The 18,711-nt window shown below is 41.1% G+C and overlaps 1 protein-coding gene across 1 annotated transcript in view; it reads left to right on the forward strand.

The window, feature by feature from the left end:
* Positions 1–18,711, forward strand: part of PARP4 (poly(ADP-ribose) polymerase family member 4) — a 101,186-nt gene that overhangs the window by 66,622 nt on the left and 15,853 nt on the right. The window contains exons 28-32 of the mRNA XM_066369114.1: positions 595–675; positions 2,043–2,138; positions 3,052–3,174; positions 12,484–13,575; positions 16,015–16,114. Coding sequence (XP_066225211.1) covers positions 595–675; positions 2,043–2,138; positions 3,052–3,174; positions 12,484–13,575; positions 16,015–16,114 — 1,492 coding nt within the window. The remainder of the gene's footprint in view (positions 1–594; positions 676–2,042; positions 2,139–3,051; positions 3,175–12,483; positions 13,576–16,014; positions 16,115–18,711) is intronic.

Raw genomic sequence — 18,711 nt, forward strand, 5'->3', positions numbered from 1 at the left:
GAAATAAAGTAAAAAAAATTTACCTAGGAAGATATCATTTTCCATAAAATCACAATTTTTATAGTTGTACTTTCTCTATGAACCATGGTCTGACCAATAACACAATTATCAGAATTTGATTTCTCATTGTAAGTGGACATCATCATTTAAGATCAGTTCTGTTTCGTGGTCATTGAGAAAAAGAGAGAACCTTCATCCTGCATGGAGACCACAGTCATAGACAGGCCATCACGGCACTGAGCTGGCTCCTACAGTAAATTCTTTTACTTCACATTTTTGAAGTAAATTGAATTGGCGAGATAGCCTTTTATAGAAAAGGCAAAACTGTAGGGACTGAAAACAGAAGAGCTGTTGGCAGGGGCTGGAGGTGACTGCAGAGGGTATGAGGGATCTTTGAAAGTGAAGAAACTGCTCTGTCTTTATTTCAGTAGTGGTCACACAGTTGTATACATTTATGAAAACTTATCAAGCTGTACACTTAACAAAGGTGAATTTTAATGTATGTAAATTAAACCTCAGTTTTCAAAAAAGCTTTCTATATGTGACTGTAATTAGAAGACCTTTGAATCTTTTTTTCCTTTGCTGCTTAAACAGCTCATTCACAAGCTGACAGCACGAGCCCTGATCAGAGACTATGAAGATGGCATCCTCCATGAAAGTGAAGCGAGTCATGAGGTTTGCTCTTTTTTTGTGTGTGTGACAGAGACAGAGAGAGGATCAGATAGGGACAGACAGACAGGAAGGGAGAGAGATGAGAAGCATCAATTCTCCATTGTGGCTCCTTAAGTTATTCATCGATTGCTTTCTCATATGTGCCTTGACCAGGGGGCTATAGCAGAGCAAGTGACCCCTTACTCAAGCCAGTGATCTTTGGGCTCAATCCAGTGACCATGGAATCATGTCTATGATCCCATGCTCAAGCCAGTGACCCTGCGCTCTGGCCAGATGAGCCTGCGCCCAAGTCGGCAACCTTGGGGTTTCAAACCTGGGTCTTCTGCATCCCAGTCTGACACTCGTTTCATGCGCCACCACCTGGTCAGGTGAGGTTTGCTCTTTTCATAGCAAAGCCGTTACTCTTTGTTCATGGTTCGTCTTAAACTGGATTATTCATTGACACGGAGAGTGAGGCGAGCTGGGTGGAGACCTACGCAGTTTCAGGGGGCATGTATTGTCATGTCTGGGGTGTGGGGTACTCTGTGTTTTTCTGTGAACTCTGTGGTAACTGTACCCATCAGAGAGATGCCAAGGAGGGCTCCAATAGTGTCTGCCACCAGAGCTCTCAAGCGTTATCGATGGTTGTATTCCCCTGTTCCTGACGAAGAGCCAGGTGCAGGATGGGTGGGCAACCTGCCTAAGGACACACTGCAGAGTCAAAGCTACTGCCTTGCTCCCTCCTGGCTGACCATATGAGGCCGCTGGCGGGGTCCCACTCAGCCAGCCTACATGACAGCCCTGATGGTTGTTCCAGGGCTGTGATCTTAAATAACGTTAAGACTATCTGGACTCAATGCCATCCCCAAAAGAAGGTACCAGCATGCCACACAGGACACACAATTCCTTTGCAAACCTTTGGAGTTCGTGATAAGTGGCCTGTGCCTTTATTGCTGTCCTTTGCTGCCCTTCCATTAGCAGTCTTGATTTCTGTTTTGCTTATATTCCTTTCTCTGTGGACTACTGACAAGGCCTGCCACCAGACAATCTTAAATTCCACCTGTCTATGCCTTAAGAATCTCATCTTGAAAATGGGAGACACAAGACTATCAGTAAAACATTTCAGAAGCTCAATGCTCCAGAGTGAAAATTCTTTGTAATTTACAGAGGGCTCTATAGATAGAATTATTCCTCTAAGACTTGACTGCTCAGTTGAGTAGAGAACATTTAGTCACCAACTTGAGATATTTAGGTGGGCCATTGACTTAATGCTTAGTTTAAAATTCTAGTTATGAAATAATTTGCTTTTTCTAGTATAACACCTTTAAGATTACTTAATACTCATTTAATGAAAAATAGAACATGCTTACATTTGTTTTATTTTATCCTAGATGAAGAAGCAAATCTTAAAATCTCTGGTTATTCAACTCAGTAAAGAAAACTCTCTCATAACACAGTTTACCAGCTTCGTGGCAGTTGAGAAAAGGGTATGTATTGTTGCTAATTCATGATTATTTTCTTTGTGTTTACATATTAAAAAATGACCCTTCCTCTGTGGCTGACAATATCCATGTCCTTGGCCTACAACAAGCAGGGAGGGAGAAGGTCATTGGGCCAGGGCCTTGGTGTGAGGCTCATGGTGACCTCTCTAAATGAGATGAATATGTTAAGTTTTTTTTTTTTTAGGTTAGAGGAGGGGAGATAGTGAGGCAGACTCCTGCATGTGTCCCAACCAGGATCCACCTGGCAACCCCCATCTTGGGCCAATGCTTGAGTACCAAGCTGTTTTTAGCATCTGAGGCTGATGCGCTTGAACTAGTCAAGCTATCCTCAGGGCCTGGGGCCACAACCAAACTAACTGAGCCACTGGCTGCAGGAGGGGAAGAAGGAAACAAGGGGGGAAGGGGGAAGTAGATGGTTACTTCTATGTGCCCTGACTGGGAATTAAACCTGGAACATCCATATACCAGGCTGACGCTCTATCCACTGAGCCACTGGCCAGGGCCCATATGTTATTTTTAATGTTACAATTAGTAATTAGTTGCATGTATATTTTTAAGATTTATTAAAATTTTGTTACTTTTTTGCATTTCTTGTATTTTATTAATCCAAGACCTTCAAAAAAGAGAAAAGGCCTCTGAAAAGCCCTTTCTCCTCCATAAATTTAAGGCATTGAGTACAGTCCCCTCACCCAGGAGGAGCTCAGCAAAGAGGAAAGCCACTCAACTGTGGATGTCTGCCTTCTCTGCCTCTTTCTTTCTCACTTGTGACCCAGGACACTTAATCTAATCTGACACTCACACATATTCCAAACCAAACATTCACAGGGCTTTGGAATGTATAGTAATCATTTCATTTGATAATGTGTTTTGTTTTTTACCTAATTGTGGTTCAATATAGGATGGTAATGAGTCACCTTTTCCTAATACTCCAAATATTTTGGAACTGATTTCTAAAGAAGATGTAGATTTCCTACCATATATGAGCTGGCAGAAAGAGCACCTGGACACCAGCATACCACAGGTACATATTAATTACACATAGATTGGTATTGTGTTTTCATATTTTTATAGTAGTGAGGAAAACCCTTTGCTAAAATAGTACCTTCATTGTGTATGCAGACTACATATACAAACATTTGTTGTATATTTATAAAAAAGCTGTTACATGCCTGACCAGGCAGTGGTGCAGTGGATAGAGTGTCGGACTGGGACATGGATGAACCAGGTTTGAAACCCCGAGGTTGCTGGCTTGAGTACGGGCTCACCTGGTTTGAGCAAGGCTCACCAGCTTGAGCCCAAGGTCACTGGCTTGAGCAAGGAGTCCCTCAGTCTGCTGTAGCCCCCTGGTCAAGGAACAACTAAGGCACTGGTTCTCAAAGTGTATGCCCTAGAAGATTTCCAGGTGCGCCCTATAGTATTCCAGAGAAATATGTGCCTGTTTGAGGACCAAAAAACCAACAGGGTTTTTGGAGTTTAGATTTTTGGGGGACAGAGGTGTGGGGAATTGGCTATAAGCTGATAGTCTGCCCAACCCCTCCCTCCCCCCACCTCGCTTGCCTGATGAGGTTTCAAAAGGCTGTTAAGCTGTGGTGCTGGATTGTTTACACTACCCCCCCCCCCCATGTTCCCTGGAAAGACTGGAGGCAAGTTTCTTCTAGCCTTTGTTTGGTGTAAAGTTAAGATGATATGTATGATGGGGGTTTGGATTGATGACTAAACATAAGGAATTGTCTCTTGAAGCCTTTTGGATTTCTATAAAAGAAGAATATGTGGCAATATCTAAAAAAGCATTGAACATTTTACCACAATTTTCAACATCCTATTTACATGAATTAGGATTCTCTACCCTCAACACAATTAAGAGTAAAAAGAGAGGAATTCTTCAATGTGCTGATGAGGAAATGAGTTTGCCTTTCAAATATATGCCCAAACGTTGAAGAAATCGCTAGGACACATCAGGCTCATGTTTCTCATAAAAACAAGAATGAAAAAACTTAACACATTTGCACTGGGACCTGCCGAATTTACTAAATCTTACTAAGAATGTATCTATAGATATAAAAAGATAACTTTTTTGTCTTTTTTATTTTTTAACTCCTCCTTTTTACGAATTCTAAAAAGCATAACTCAAAAAATGTAACATAAAAATGCTTTTTAATGTCAGAATAAATTTAATTTTGTTGTATTTATTTCATTTAATTACCATAAAAGCACGCTTAGACTTTATATTTTCTTTAATATTTGACTTAATTGTTATAACATATTTCTCAGAAATTTGTATATAGTGCGCCTACAACTATTTATAGGATTTTAAATGCACTCCAACTTCAAAAAGTTTTGAGAACCACTGAACTAAGGTGCCGCAACGAATAGTTGATGCTTCTCATCTCTCTCCCTTCCTATCTGTCTGTCCCTATCTGTCTCTCTCTCTGTTTCTGTCTGTCACAAAAAAAAAAATGCTGTTACATGACTGACAAATTCACCCCATATGAATGTAGCTATAAAGTACAAAAAGGGAACAAATGTGGTTCTGCTTCATTCATGAGCAAGGAAATTGTCAACAGGAAGCTTCATTTACTCTCAGTGAGAGGTTCATCATGAAAGCAGTGACAAAAGTCTTATCTACTAATCTAAATTCACTACCAATGTGTTTAAAATTTTTTTTTATTATTGATTTTTAGAGAGACAGAGGGAGAGAGAGAAACAATTTGTTGTTCCACTCATTTATGCATTCATTGGTTGATTTCTTTTTTAATTTATTGACTGATTTTTTTTTTAATTCAGTGAGAAGAAGGAGGCAGAGACAGACTCCTGCATGCACTCCCACTGGGATCAACCTGGCAAGCCCACTAGGGGGTGATGCTCTGCCCATCTGGGGCATTGCTTTGTTGCTCAGCAACTGAGCTCTTCTAAATGCCTGAGGCAGAGGCCATGGATCCATCCTCAGTGCCTGGAGCCAACTCACTTCAGTTGAGCCATGGCTGCAGAGGGTAAAGAAAGAGAGAGAAGCAAGAGGGGAGGGGGGAAAGCAGATGGTCACTTCTCCTGTGTGCCCTGATCAGGAATCAAACCTGGGACATCCACACGCCAGGCCGATGCTCTACCGCTGAGCCAACTGGCCACGGCCTTATTGATTGTTTGTTTTTTTTGTTGTATTTTTCCGAAGTTAGAAGCCAGGAGGCAGACAGACTCCCCGCATGCGCCCGATCAGGATCCACCCAGCATGTCCACCAGGGGGCGATGCTCTGCCCATCTGGGGTTTTGCTCCGTTGCAGATGGAGCCATTCTAGTGCCTGAGGTGGAGGCCATGGAGCTGTCCTCAGTGCCAGGGCCAACTTTGCTCTAATGGAGCCTTGGCTGCTGTGGGAGGGGAAGAGAGAGACAGAGAGGAAGGAGAGGGGGAGGGGTGGAGAAGCAGATGGGGGCTTCTCCTGTGTGCCCTGGCCAAAATCGAACCTGGGACTTCTACACGCCAGGCCAACGCTCTACCACTGAGTCAGCCAGCCAGGGCCTTGATTGATTTTTAAAGAGAGAAGAAGGGAGAGAGAAAGAGAGATAGACTGATAGAAACATCCATCTGTTCCTGTATGTGCCCTGACCAGGTATCAAACCCACAACCTTTGTGCATCAGGATGATGCTCCAACCAACTGAGCTATCTGGCCAGGGCCATTGGTTGATTTTTGTACATGCACTGACCGGGGTCAAACCCACAAACTATTTTTTTTTTCCATTGATTTGAGAGAGAGAGAAAAAGGAGGAGAAAGAGAAAGATATCTGAATATTTACCGTGAATGAGGAGGGACACTAGAGCTGGTGACAGAACTCGTCTCCAGAGAGGACCACAGAGTGACCAGGAGGTTTTATGGGGCTTGATTCCTGCAGTGAACCCTTTTGGATATTTCAAATCATGAACCATGGTTACGGATTGCCCAGTCAAAATGTAAATAGACTTTAAAAAGATACAAACAGTATGTGGAGGAGTGTGGTAAGGTAGGAGGTGTGTGTATGCTGATCACAAGGATAAGTTGAGCCAGACTCAGGACAGCCCAGTAGCCTCACCCACAGGCACTGAATGTGTGGACAGCATTAGTGTGAGGCTGCAACTGTCATGCTGGGACTTCCATATTCCACTCCAGGAACTGTGGCTCAGGGGTGGTCATGGAACAGGAAAGAGACCATGCTGAGGGGCAGTGACCCTGTACTCTCTCCATTACTTCCACAAGAGGCCATATGCAAAAATCATCTGAGGTACAGCTCATAATCAACTGCTGTCCTTTCAACAAGACATTTTATTTTCAAAATGGGTACTTGAAAATGCATATTTATTTTAAATATATGTCAAACACACAGAAAAGGTCTGGAGAAATACATTGCAAACAGACATGGATATGAGAGTCTGTGTGATTTTTATTCCGTCTTTTTGCCTACCTATTATTGTCAGTATTCCTCAATATTCCCGATGCTAAATGCTTTGGACCGTAGTACTTCCAGATCCAAAACTATGGGATGAAAATGAAAATTTACAAATTACAAAGTTATAAATTAAATCGATGACTTAATACTTTATTTTAACTACAATGATTTTCCTGAATGAACCATCAAATTTAGCAAAAATATTCAAGCCTCTGTGACTGTCCCTCATGGTTTGTTTTCCTTACCAAAATGTGACACAGAAAGATTTCCATTTGGAAAGACTTCAGATCAGATCAGTGACAGGCAGCTAGAGTACAGGCCCTGGCAGTGCCCTGGCCAAGTAAAAGGTACAGATTTTATAAAAATAACTCTTTAAATTATCTTAAAAATTCAATACCTTAACTATTGTTAGCAACAAATTGACTGCTACGAATGCAGTCAGATCCCTTTCAGCATTCTCTCTTGAGGGCCTGCCCTGTCCCTTGCAGATGATGGTGGTTTAACATAATTAAAGTTTGGGAACCTGAAGGGAGAGAGGAAGGAAGTAATATTGGTAAATTAAAGAATCATGATGGGAAAGTATGACCTTATTTTTGTTAATTTAGTAAAACTGTTCCTTGCATAGTCACATGGTTCAAAATCCAAACAGTATAGAGGGGAGAAAGTGAATCCTTTCCAATGTCCTCATTCACTCCGTTCTCCTCCCCAGAGAACCCGTGGTTACTGGATCCTTGTGAAATCTTTTCAGGGTCACACATGCATATGTGAACTAAATGTGAACTTCCCTACCTGCTTATATATACAGAACAGACACTGTGCACACCAATTTATACATTGTTTTTTATCTATACCTTGGAGGTATATTGAAGAGCTGCTTTATTTTTATGACTGCATAGGATTATATCATATGGATGTGCTAGAATTTATTAAGCCAAGTTCTTTGTCAATAGACATTAAATTTATTTCCTGTCTATAACAAATCGTGCTACATAAATAACCTTGCACATGTGTTATTTCCCGTGTGCTATAGTATATTTGTGGGAGGGACTTCTAAAAGCAGACTCCAAAGGCCAGAGGATATGTGAATTTTATTTTTTTAATTTTAAAAATTCATTTATTGATTTTAGATAGAGGGGAAGGGAGAGAGACAAACACTGATTTGTTGTTCCACTTATTTACGCATCCCTTGGTTGATACTTGTATGTGCCCTGACCAGGGATTGAACCCATAACCTTGGAATATGGGGATGACACTCTAACCAACTGAACTGCCAGGCCAGGACAAGAATATGTACATTTAAATTTTTATTTTTTGTATTTTTCTGAAGCTGGAAACGGGGAGGCAGTCCGACAGACTCCCGCCTGTGCCCATCCAGGATCCACCCGCATACCCACCGGGAGGCGATGCCCTGCCCCTCCGGGCGTCACTCTGCCACAATCAGAGCCACTCTAGCGCCTGAGGCAGAGGCCACAGAGCCATCCCCAGCACCAGGGCAAACTTTGCTCCAATGGAGCCTTGGCTGTGGGAGGGGAAGAGAGAGACAGAGAGGAAGGAGAGGGGGAGGGGTGGAGAAGCAGATGGGCGCTTCTCCTGTGTGCCCTGGCCGGGAATCAAACCTGGGACTCCCACATGCCAGGCCGACGCTCTACCACTGAGCCAACTGGCCAGGACCTGTACATTTAAATTTTTAAATAGCAAGGCCCTGGCTAGTTCGCTTAGTAGTTGAGCGTTGGACCAGCATGGAGAAGTCCCAGGTTCTATTCTTAATCAGGGCACACAGCAGAAGTGACCATCTGCTTCTCCACCTCACCCCCTCTCCCTTCCTTTTTTTTTTTTTTTTAATTTTTTTATTTTTTATCAAGTGAGAGGCAGGGAGACAGAGACAGACTCCCACATGTGCCCTGACCAGGATCCACACAGCAAGCCCCTACAGCTGGGCCGCAGCTCCAGTGCTCAGCAACTGAGCTATTTTAGCTCCTGAGGCTGAGGCCATGGAGCCATCCTCAGTACCTGGGGCCAACTTTGCTCAAACCATTCAGCCCCCCCCCCTTCTTTCTTTCTCTCTCTCTCTCTTTGTCTTCTCTTCTCCTCCTGCAGCCATGGCTACTTTCAAGAAGAAGGTGGAATCAAAAAAGTAGAGATTTAAAAAACACCATAGTGAAATAACACCTTGTAGAACACACAAAACAGATCATTCCTTTCAGATTCCAAAGGAAGCTTTTGAACATTAAAAAAATTAAAATGAGTAGCTATTTATTTTTAAAAGTTTTTATTTATTGATTTTAGAGAGAAAGAGGGAGTGAGAGAGAGAGACAGGAATATTGATCTGTTCCCTGACCAGGGATTGAACCGGCAGGCAAGCTTTGTGTATCTGGACGACGCTCTAACCAACTGAGTTATTTGGTTAGGGCTGGTAGCGATTTAATTGTGTTTTGGTTAATGTGAAGCTGCACTGAGGTTTTAAGTGAGGCGAACAATTTATGCAGAGTTTGCACCTGATCTTAGCCAAAAGGCCAAGAAACTATTGATTAAATGCTGATATTAAAATTCTTAAAAGCGGAAAATTTCTGAAAAAGCAGAAACCACATTTAAAATTAATTGACCTCTTATAAAACAAAAGAAAAACAAAATCTTAAGAACTGCTTCAAAAAATGTGACACCAAAAACTCAAAGCATAAACTGGTGTGATGAGAATACAGATAATCTCCAGGATGAGGTATTTAGCCTTACATTTCTAGACTTTTGAGGTTCCTGGGTCAGTGTCTAATTTATACCAATTTATATGATTCATCCTCGGTATAAATTAAACATTGTGGAAATTAGAATGTGACAAATGCAATAGCCATGCTTTGGAAAATCATCTTCCTGGAAATTTTATATAAAAACCAACTTAACTTGCCATTGTGCTTTGATGTTACTTTTTTTTGTCATTTTTTTTTAATGTTTATTGTATTGATTTTAGACAGAGACAAAGGAAGGGAGAGAGAGACAGGAATATTTTTTTTTTTAGATTTTATTTATTCATTTTAGAGAAGAGAGAGAGAGAGAGAAAGGGGGGAGGAGCAGGAAGCATCAACTCCCATATGTGCCTTGACCAGGGAAACCAGGGTTTTGAACTGGCGACCTCAGAATTCCAGATCGACACTTTATCCACTGCGCCACCACAGTTCAGGCTTGTCATATTTTTTAATCTTTGGGTTTCTTGGTTTTGTTTTGATATTTTTTGTCATACTTAGAAATATCTTTCCTGTTTTGTTTTTTTTTAATTTCCCCTTATTGCCCAGGCTGGATAGCTCACTTGGTTAGAGCATCATCCCTGTACACCAAAGTTGTAAGTTTAATCCCGGTCAGGACACATACAAAACTCAACCAGTGAATACGTGGATGATTGGAACAATGGATTGATATTTCTCTCTCTCTCTCTCTCTCTTTCTCTCTCCCTCTCTCTCCCTTCCTCTGTATCTAAAATCAATTAAAAATAAATAAATAGCCTGACCAGGCGGTGGCGCAGTGGACAGAGCGTTGGACTGGGATGCGAAGGACCCAGGTTCGAGACCCTGAGGTCGCCAGCTTGAGTGCGGGCTCATCTGGTTTGAGCAAAGCTCACCAGCTTGAACCCAAGGTTGCTGGTTCGAGCAGGGGGTTACTCGGTCTGCTGAAGGCCCACGGTCAAGGCACATATGAGAAAGCAATCAATGAACAACTAAGGTGTTGCAACGAAAAACTGATGATTGATGCTTCTCATCTCTCTCCGTTCCTGTCTATCTCTATCTATCCCTCTCTCTGACTCTCAATCTGTCCCTGTAAAAAAACAACAAAAAACAAACAAACAAAATTAAATAAATATTCCCCTTATTTAAGATGTTTTATGGTTTCATGTTTATATTTAATTTTCACCCAATTAGAATCTATCCTGGTCTAAGATAAGAAACCTGGAACTAACCTTATTCTTTTTCAGGTGGCTGCCAACTTTTTCCAACACCATCTGTTGACTAATTCTCCTTTTCCTCCCATTACTTGAAATGCCGTTTACTAGATTCCTACATGTTTTAGGATCTACTGCTGGACCATGTGTTCTTTTCTATTGATCTGTCTGTTTTAATTATTGTAATATCACAAATACTTTAATAGGTCTAAACCAGTGTTTTTCAAATGCCAATCACGAACCAGTGCCAGTCCTCCAGAAATTTCGAGTTGGTCAGTGAAAGAGTTAACATCAGGTGGTTAACTCTTTCATGGATGGGACCTGCAATTGAAAAACACTGCCTAGACCATCACTTATTGTTCTTTTTCCGTTTGCCTATCTAATTAAGAACTTTTATTTTACCAGATAAACATTATTTTTAGCTATTATTTTGAAATGTGCCTCTTGTCATATTTTATAAATATTAATTACTTAAATGTATACTTAAAACATGACTGAGTTGGGAAAGGAATGTACATTTATTTATTTATTTATTTATGCTCTTTTTTTTTTTTTTTTTATGAGAGAGAGAAAAACAGGAAGGGAGGGAGGATGAGAACCATCAACTCGTAGTTGCTTTCACCCTAGTTGTTCATTGAGCTTCTCCAACGTACCTTATGGGGCCAAGCCAGTGTCTCCTTGCTCCAGACAGGGTCCTTGGGCTTTTCATGCCAGTGACCTATAGGCTCGAGCTGGTGATCTTTGGGATCATGTGGACGATTCCCCCACTCAAGCCAGCGACCCCGTGCTGATGACAATCCCACCCTCACAGCTAGTGACCTCATAGTTTCAAACCAGCAACTTCAGCATTCCTCGTGGATGCTTTATCCACTGCGCCACCACCAGTCAGGCATTACTTCTTTCTTTAAATAGCTCATTTAGCCTGACCTGTGGTGGCGCAGTGGATAAAGCGTCGACCTGGAAATGCTGAGGTCGCTGGTTCGAAACTCTGGGCTTGCCTGGTCAAGGCACATATGGGAGTTGATGCTTCCAGCTCCTCCCCCCTTCTCTTTCTCTGTCTCTCCCTCTCCTCTGTAAGATGAATAAATAAATAAATAAATAAATAAATAAAAAAAACATCTCCTTTAAATAGCTCATTTACATAGGTAAAATTAGAGGCTAGCCAACACTAAAATAACCCAACGGCTTGTAATTTATATAAAACTATATTCTATTTACACGTAGCTTTTTAAGTAATATTCTAAATTGTATTCTAACAATATTAGTAACAGTTTTTCTGTTGTATATTGTGGTATATATATATTTTTAATTTTATTTATTTATTTTAGAGAGGAGAGAGAGGGAGAGAGAGAGAGGAGAGAGAGACAGGGGGGAGGAGCTGGAAGCATCAACTCCCATATGTGCTTTGACCAGGCAAGCTCAGGGTTTCGAACCGGCGACCTCAGCATTTCCAGGTCGACGCTTTATCCACTGCGTCACCACAGGTCAGGCCTATTGTGGTATATTTTGTTTATGTGCTGGTATATATAATATATATTCATTTAGTTACTTTAAAGCTTTAAATTTTTTTTTTCATTTCCTTTTTTTCCTCATTTTCTTAATATTGCTCTAAAGTAGTATAAAGGACTAGAATAATTTATTTCAAATTACCAGCTTATTTTAGGGTTAATTACACACTATGACACTACTAATTATAAAATCTTGGGTAAGTCACTTTTGTAGTCCTCTTGTATAAAATGAGGGGTGTTTAAGTTTCCATGGTTCTGAGAATTAAGATAGATTATTTGTAATATATTTATTGCTGATATTTTCTCCAGATACCGTATCTGTAAAATAAGGGAGTTTCGTTTAAATGATTTTGGATAGCTTCTCTTTTCAACGCTCTGGGATAAGCAATTGCTTGACTACTGGAAAGCCAGGAACTAGGAAGGACATTTGCTTGATGTCCATTTTATTCTGTTTTCCCTGACATAATTTTTTCTTCCGGGCAGGCTCTTTCAGCATCATCAGAATGGCATGAAGAATTGCAATTTAAATGTTTGACTAAAAAAAACCGTAAATCACATAAACTGGAAGTTTCTGAAGCTTTTAAAGAACTTAGGTTATGTTCCCACCTACCAGAAATACCTTTAACACCCAGTTTTGAATGTGAAGATGTGGAAAGGCCATTGGATTTAAGTCAGATAGATTCATATGAACATGCAGGAATTAAACCAGTATTTGCAAAAGCCATTTCACCAGAAATGTCTGTTTCCAACCCTTTTGCTGCCCCTGATTCAGCCATTTTCCTAGCTGCTTCCTCTGCTAGTTCTGATTCCTTCGGTCCTCCCAGCTTCCTTCCTCAGAGCCTCCTGGTTGGTTCTCCTGCTAGTCCCAAACAGCTTGGCCCCTCTATGAATGACCAAGGCCTCGAGATAGGTCATGGTTTTGGTGCTTCCCTTCAGGGAGCCTTTCCTCCCAGACTGCCTTCCCCAAACTCACTTTTTGGATTTCATATGCATTCTGCTGTCCCATATGGCTTGTTTGGCTCCAGAGAGTCTGCTTTACCTAAAACTTATGAAGGCCCTAAGCACTGCTCCTACACGGACAGTTCCCTTGAGTCAGACTCTCCCCTGCAGCAGGATATTCTGTCCTCTCCTCCTGCGCTTCCTCTCCCTTGTCCACCTGGAGGGTCCGGCTCTCATCTCCTTTCTGGATCCACTCCTCTTCATTTTCCAAATTCCCTAGCTCCCTTGAGCACCAGTTATAAGCAGCCAACATATCAAATTGGCGTTGTTCACCCTGGGGTTTTTCCATCATTGGAGGCTTCTCCATCAAATATTTCTGCAAGAACTGCATCATCAGATTCTCTCCCAGATAGACATTTGGCTGCCTTAAGTCCTTTTGAAACAGAAAGTGATGAAACACCAAGATTTCTTACAAGTAGATTTTCTAAAAAAGCGAAGATATCTGGTATAACAAGAAAAAGCTTTCTGGAAGTCTCGGCAAACTGTCTGGAACTAACCAGCAGGGATGACATAGGCTACAAAAAAAGCTGGAGGAATTTTTTGCCTGGGAATGAACTCTTTAGTCTTCAGACTGAGGTAATATTTATTTCTTATTTCTCCTATGTCTGTGGTTAATTTGCATTATAGTTGAGAATAGTACTACTCAAAGTAGCTGGTCCTTGAACTGTGTGTGACCAGTCCACATGCAGTTAAAAGACTTGTGCCAGAGAGTAAATCAACACATTGCTTCCTTCATTGAAAAAATCTTGCTAAGAAATGAAAGACCGCCCTGGCCGTTTGGCTCAGTGGTAGAGCGTCGGCCTGGTGTGCAGAGTCCCAGGTTCGATTTCCGGCCAGGGCACACAGGAGAAGCGCCCATCTGCTTCTCCACCCCTCCCCCTCTCCTTCCTCTCTGTCTCTCTCTTCCCCTCCCGCAGCTGAGGTTCCACTGGAGCAAAGCTGGCCCAGGCGCTGGGGATGGCTCCATGGCCTGGCCTCAGGCGCTAGAATGGCTCTGATCTCAACAGAGCAACGCCCCAGATGGGTGGAGCATCACCCCCTGGTGGGCATGCCGGGTGGATCCCGGTCGGGTGCATGCATGCAGGAGTCTGTCTGACTGCCTCCCAGTTTCCAGCTTCGGAAAAATAAAAAAAAAAAAAAAAAAAAAAAAAAGAAATGAAAGACAACTGCATAAAACAGTGTGATGATGAGTGTTGTTCATCTATCTACTTATAAGCCTTAGGCCAGAATATCGTACTAGTGAATGATAATGTTTCTCAGTTGAAAATGAACATCCCTGAATGGGTTAAGGGTAAGACATTAATTTCCTATATTCTAGAACTGATGAATTGCAAGTCATATGAATTTCCCATTGTGATACTGTAAGCCTACTCTAAATATTCAATATTTCCACAGAAGGTCCTGGGAAGATAACTCAGCATGTAATTAGCTTCACAAATAGAATAATTGGTGAAGCTAATAAACACACTATAAATTTAGCTTCTGTACAGATATGAAGGCTCTCTTTCATATCTGTAATTGTTTTAATGTAAAATAGTTTAATGGCAAAAGCAATTTGATTTAGTATAAGACTAATTTGAGTCCTGGCCCTGCTGCTTGATGATTTGGGGCAAATCTGATAACCTTTCTCAGCCTCAGTTTCCTTATCCATATAATAGGAACAATCATAGTGTCTATCTCATATTATGGTTTGAGGTTTAAACAAGACACAAAAGCTTCCTAGCTGCCCTTATTTGGAAGGATGTACAAAAAAGCAGTGTAGGTACTGGGACAGCAGCCCCTGCCATCTGTGGACCCTGGAGCCAGACTGCTGGGGCTTAAATTCTAGCTGTGCTCCTTGTTAGCTGTGTGACTTTGGACAAGTGCCTTAACCTTTCTTGCCCCAGTGTCCTCAATTTACAAAGTGGCGCCTGACCTGTGGTGGCGCAGTGGATGAAGCGTTGACCTAGAATGCTGAGGTCGCTGGTTTGAAACCCTGATTCGAAACCAAGGCACATACAAGAAGCAACTATTATAGGTTGATGCTTCGCACTGCTCACCACCCCCTTATCTCCCTCCTCTCTCTAAAATAAATAAATAAATAAATAAATTTGCAAAGTGGGTATAGTAATACTGTACAAGGAGTGGCTGAAAGGATAAAATACCACCTGGCACTTGTTTAATACTGGTTGGCACATATTATCATTGCTGGTATTTTTCAAATTATGGCCAAAGATCCTTTAAGATGTACACCTGCCTCTGACATCACTCTCCTTTCTGCTTCCTATATGAGTTCCCCTGTGACCCAGTCTGTCTACTTCAAGGTTAGGATACCAATGTGGAAGCTTACCTCACTCTCATAAGCATATGACAAAGGTCAGCCTGTAAAGCAGTGGCTCAGCTGGGGTGGGTGGGAGACAGCATATTCAATATAAGTTTTATGTTTAGTGAGAATTTGTAATTTTCATTTTTCAGATATCATAAGGACACATTTTTTTAAGGATTTATTGATTTTAGAGAGGAGAGAGAGAGAAGGGGGGAAGGACAGGAAGCATCAACTCATATAGTAGTTGCTTCTCGTATGTGCCTTGGCCAGACAAGCCTGGGTTTTGAATCAGTGACCTCACAATTCCAGGTCGAGGCTTTCTCCACTGCAACACCACAGGTCAGGCCAAAAGGGCACATTTTTAGTGTTTTATAAAAAGGTAACATGCTACTTAAAAGTTTGAGAAACATTGCTTTGAGAAACAAAATATTGTTAGAAGAAAAAATAACACCATTTAAAAAAATCTCTACATGAGCCTTTTTTCAGACTGTTTATAAATGCAACTAGATACTTAATGTCTATTATATCTTTGAGATTCCCAACAATACTATGTCACTCATATATAAAGAACTTTGATATTTACAATCATAAAACTTTTAGGCATGTTTTAATAAACTGAAATAAAATATTTGTTAACTTATTCATTCTATAATTCCTTATGTGATGAAATTTAAAGAACGTTGCTTAAATTTGTTTTCTGAACTTCATAGGATGGCTTCTGGAAATTTACGCCAGCATTGGGACTTATATTAAACCTTAATATAACTATTTTAAACAGTTTTCTTGAACAAAAAGGCATTCGATCTCTAGGTAAGTCACTATTTTTTTATTCATTAAATGACATGCTCTAATTGCTCTAATTTTTTTTTTGCTATAATTTTTTTGTATCCTAGTGTACTCATTGTAATTATGTAAGTTACATATGAATGGAATTGTATTTGTTAATCATCAAAGGAAAATAGGGGACTAGTCATATTTTTACCACTAATTATTACCTATGCAAATCATTAGTATAAGTAAGTTATTTTTAAATTTTTTAAAGACATTAGTTATTCATCTTAGAGAGGAGAGAGAGAGAGAGAGAGAGAGAGAGAGAGAGAAGGTGGGAGGAGCAGGAAGCATCAACTCCCATATATGCCTTGACCCGGCAAGCCCAGGGTTTTGAACCGGTGACCTCAGGCGTTCCAGGTTTACACTTTATCCGCTGTGCTGCCACAGGTCAGGCCAAAAACCCAAATCTTTTTTTTTTTTTGGTGACAGAGACAGAGAGAGACAGAGAGAGGGACAGGTAGGGACAGACAGACAGGAAGGGAGAGATGAGAAACATCAATTCTTTGTTGCGTCACCTTATTTGTTCATTGATTGTTTTCTCATATGTGCTTTGACTGAGGGGTTACAGCAGAGCCAGTGACACCTTTCTCAAGCCAGCAACCTTTTGGCTCAAGCCAGTGAACATAGGGTCATGTCTATGATCCCACACTCAAGCCAGCAACCCCATGCTCAAGTTGGTAAGCCTGTACTCAAGCCGGATGAGCCTACGCTCAAGCCAGTGACCTTGGGGTTTCAAAGTTGGGTCCTCCGCATCCCAGTCTGATGCTCTATCCACTGCGCCACCATCTGGTCAGGCTAGTTTTTATTTATTGATTTTAGAAAGATCTAAGGGGAAGAGAGAGAGAGACAGATAGAAACATCTGTTTGTTGTTCCACTTATTTATGTATTTATGCATGCATTGGTTCATTCTTTTATGTGCCCTGACCAGGGATTGAACAGGCAACCTTGGCATATAATGTTCTGATCAACTGAGATACCTAGCCGGGGCAGAGATTTTTTTTTTTTTTTTTTTTTAGTAATAATTGAAAAAAACATTATTAGCCTGACCTAGCTGGGGCAGAATTGTTTTTTTGTTTATTTTGTTTTTTTGTAATGATTATAAAAACATCATTAGCCTGACCAGACACAGTGGATAGAGCATCAGCCTGGGACACTGTGGACCCAGGTTTGAAACCCAGAGGGCACCAGCTTGAGTGCGGGGTTGCTGGCTTGAGCGTGGGATCATAGACATGACCCCATAGTCACTGGCTAGAGCCCAAAGGTCACTGGGTTGAAGCTCAAGATCACTGGCTTGAGCAAGGAAGGGGTCACTGGCTCAGCTGGAGCTTCTCCCCCCCACGCACTGGTCAAGGCACATATGAGAAAGTAATCAATGAACAACTAAGGTGCCACAACTATGAGTTGATGCTTCTCATCTCTCTCCTTTCCTGTCTGTACCCCCCCCCCTCAAAAAATAAAAAAAAAGTTCTACCTTTACTTCTTCTTTCCCAATATGGATGCCTTTTATTTCTTTCTCTTGCCTGATTGCTCTGGCTAGAACTTGCAGAACTATGTTGAAATAAGAGTGGTGTGAGTGGGCATTCTTTTCTTGTTCCTGATTTTAGAGGAAAAGCTTTTAGTTTTTCACCATTAAGTGAGACATTAAGTGATGGTTTGTCATATACGGCCTCTATGTTGTGGTACTTTCCTTAATCTATACCCATTTTATTGAGTGTTTTAATAAGTCAATACTATATCTTTTCGAAAGCCTCTTCTGCATCCATTGGTAGAATCATATGATTTTTGTCTTTTGTTTTGTTAATGTGGTGTATTACATTGATTGATTTGTATCTGCTGAACTATCTTTGTGCTCCTGGAATAAATCCCATTGATCATGATATTTTTTTAATATATTGTTGTATTTGATTTGCTAGTATTTTGTTTAGGATTTTTACATCTGTATTCAATAAAGATATTGGTCTGTAGTTTTATTTTTTTGTATTGTCCTTGCCAGATTTTGGTATCAGGGCTATGTTAGCCATATAAAATGTGTTAGGAAGTATTGCTTCTTCATTTTTTTTTTCTTTTCTAAGTGAGAGAAGGGAAGATACAGAGACAGACTCCCACATGCGTACAACCAGGATCCACCCAGCAACCCCATCTGGGGCCAATGTCCTGCCCATCTAGGGCCATGCTTGCAACCAAGCTATTTTCAGCACCTGAGGCAGAGGCTCCAAAGAGCCATTCTCAGTGCCAGGGACCAATGCACTTGAATCAATTGAGCCATGGCTGAAGGAGAGAGAGAGAGAGAGAGAGAGAGAGAGAGAGAGAGAGAGAGAGAAAGAATGAATGGGGATGGGGAGGGGTGGAGAAAATGATGGTCATGTCTCCTGTGTGCCCTGACTGGGAATCAAACCTGGGACATCCACACACTGGGCCAATGCTGCCAGGGCCCTCTTCTTCAATTTTTGGGAAAACTTTAAGAAAGATAGGTACCAAACCTTTGACTGTTTGGTAGAATTCACTAGTATAGCCATCTGGTCCTGGATTTTTATTTTGGAGAGGTTTTTGATAGTTGTTTCTATTTCCTTACTGT

Source organism: Saccopteryx leptura, chromosome 2 (assembly GCF_036850995.1).
Source record: "Saccopteryx leptura isolate mSacLep1 chromosome 2, mSacLep1_pri_phased_curated, whole genome shotgun sequence".
Taxonomy (NCBI): domain Eukaryota; kingdom Metazoa; phylum Chordata; class Mammalia; order Chiroptera; family Emballonuridae; genus Saccopteryx; species Saccopteryx leptura.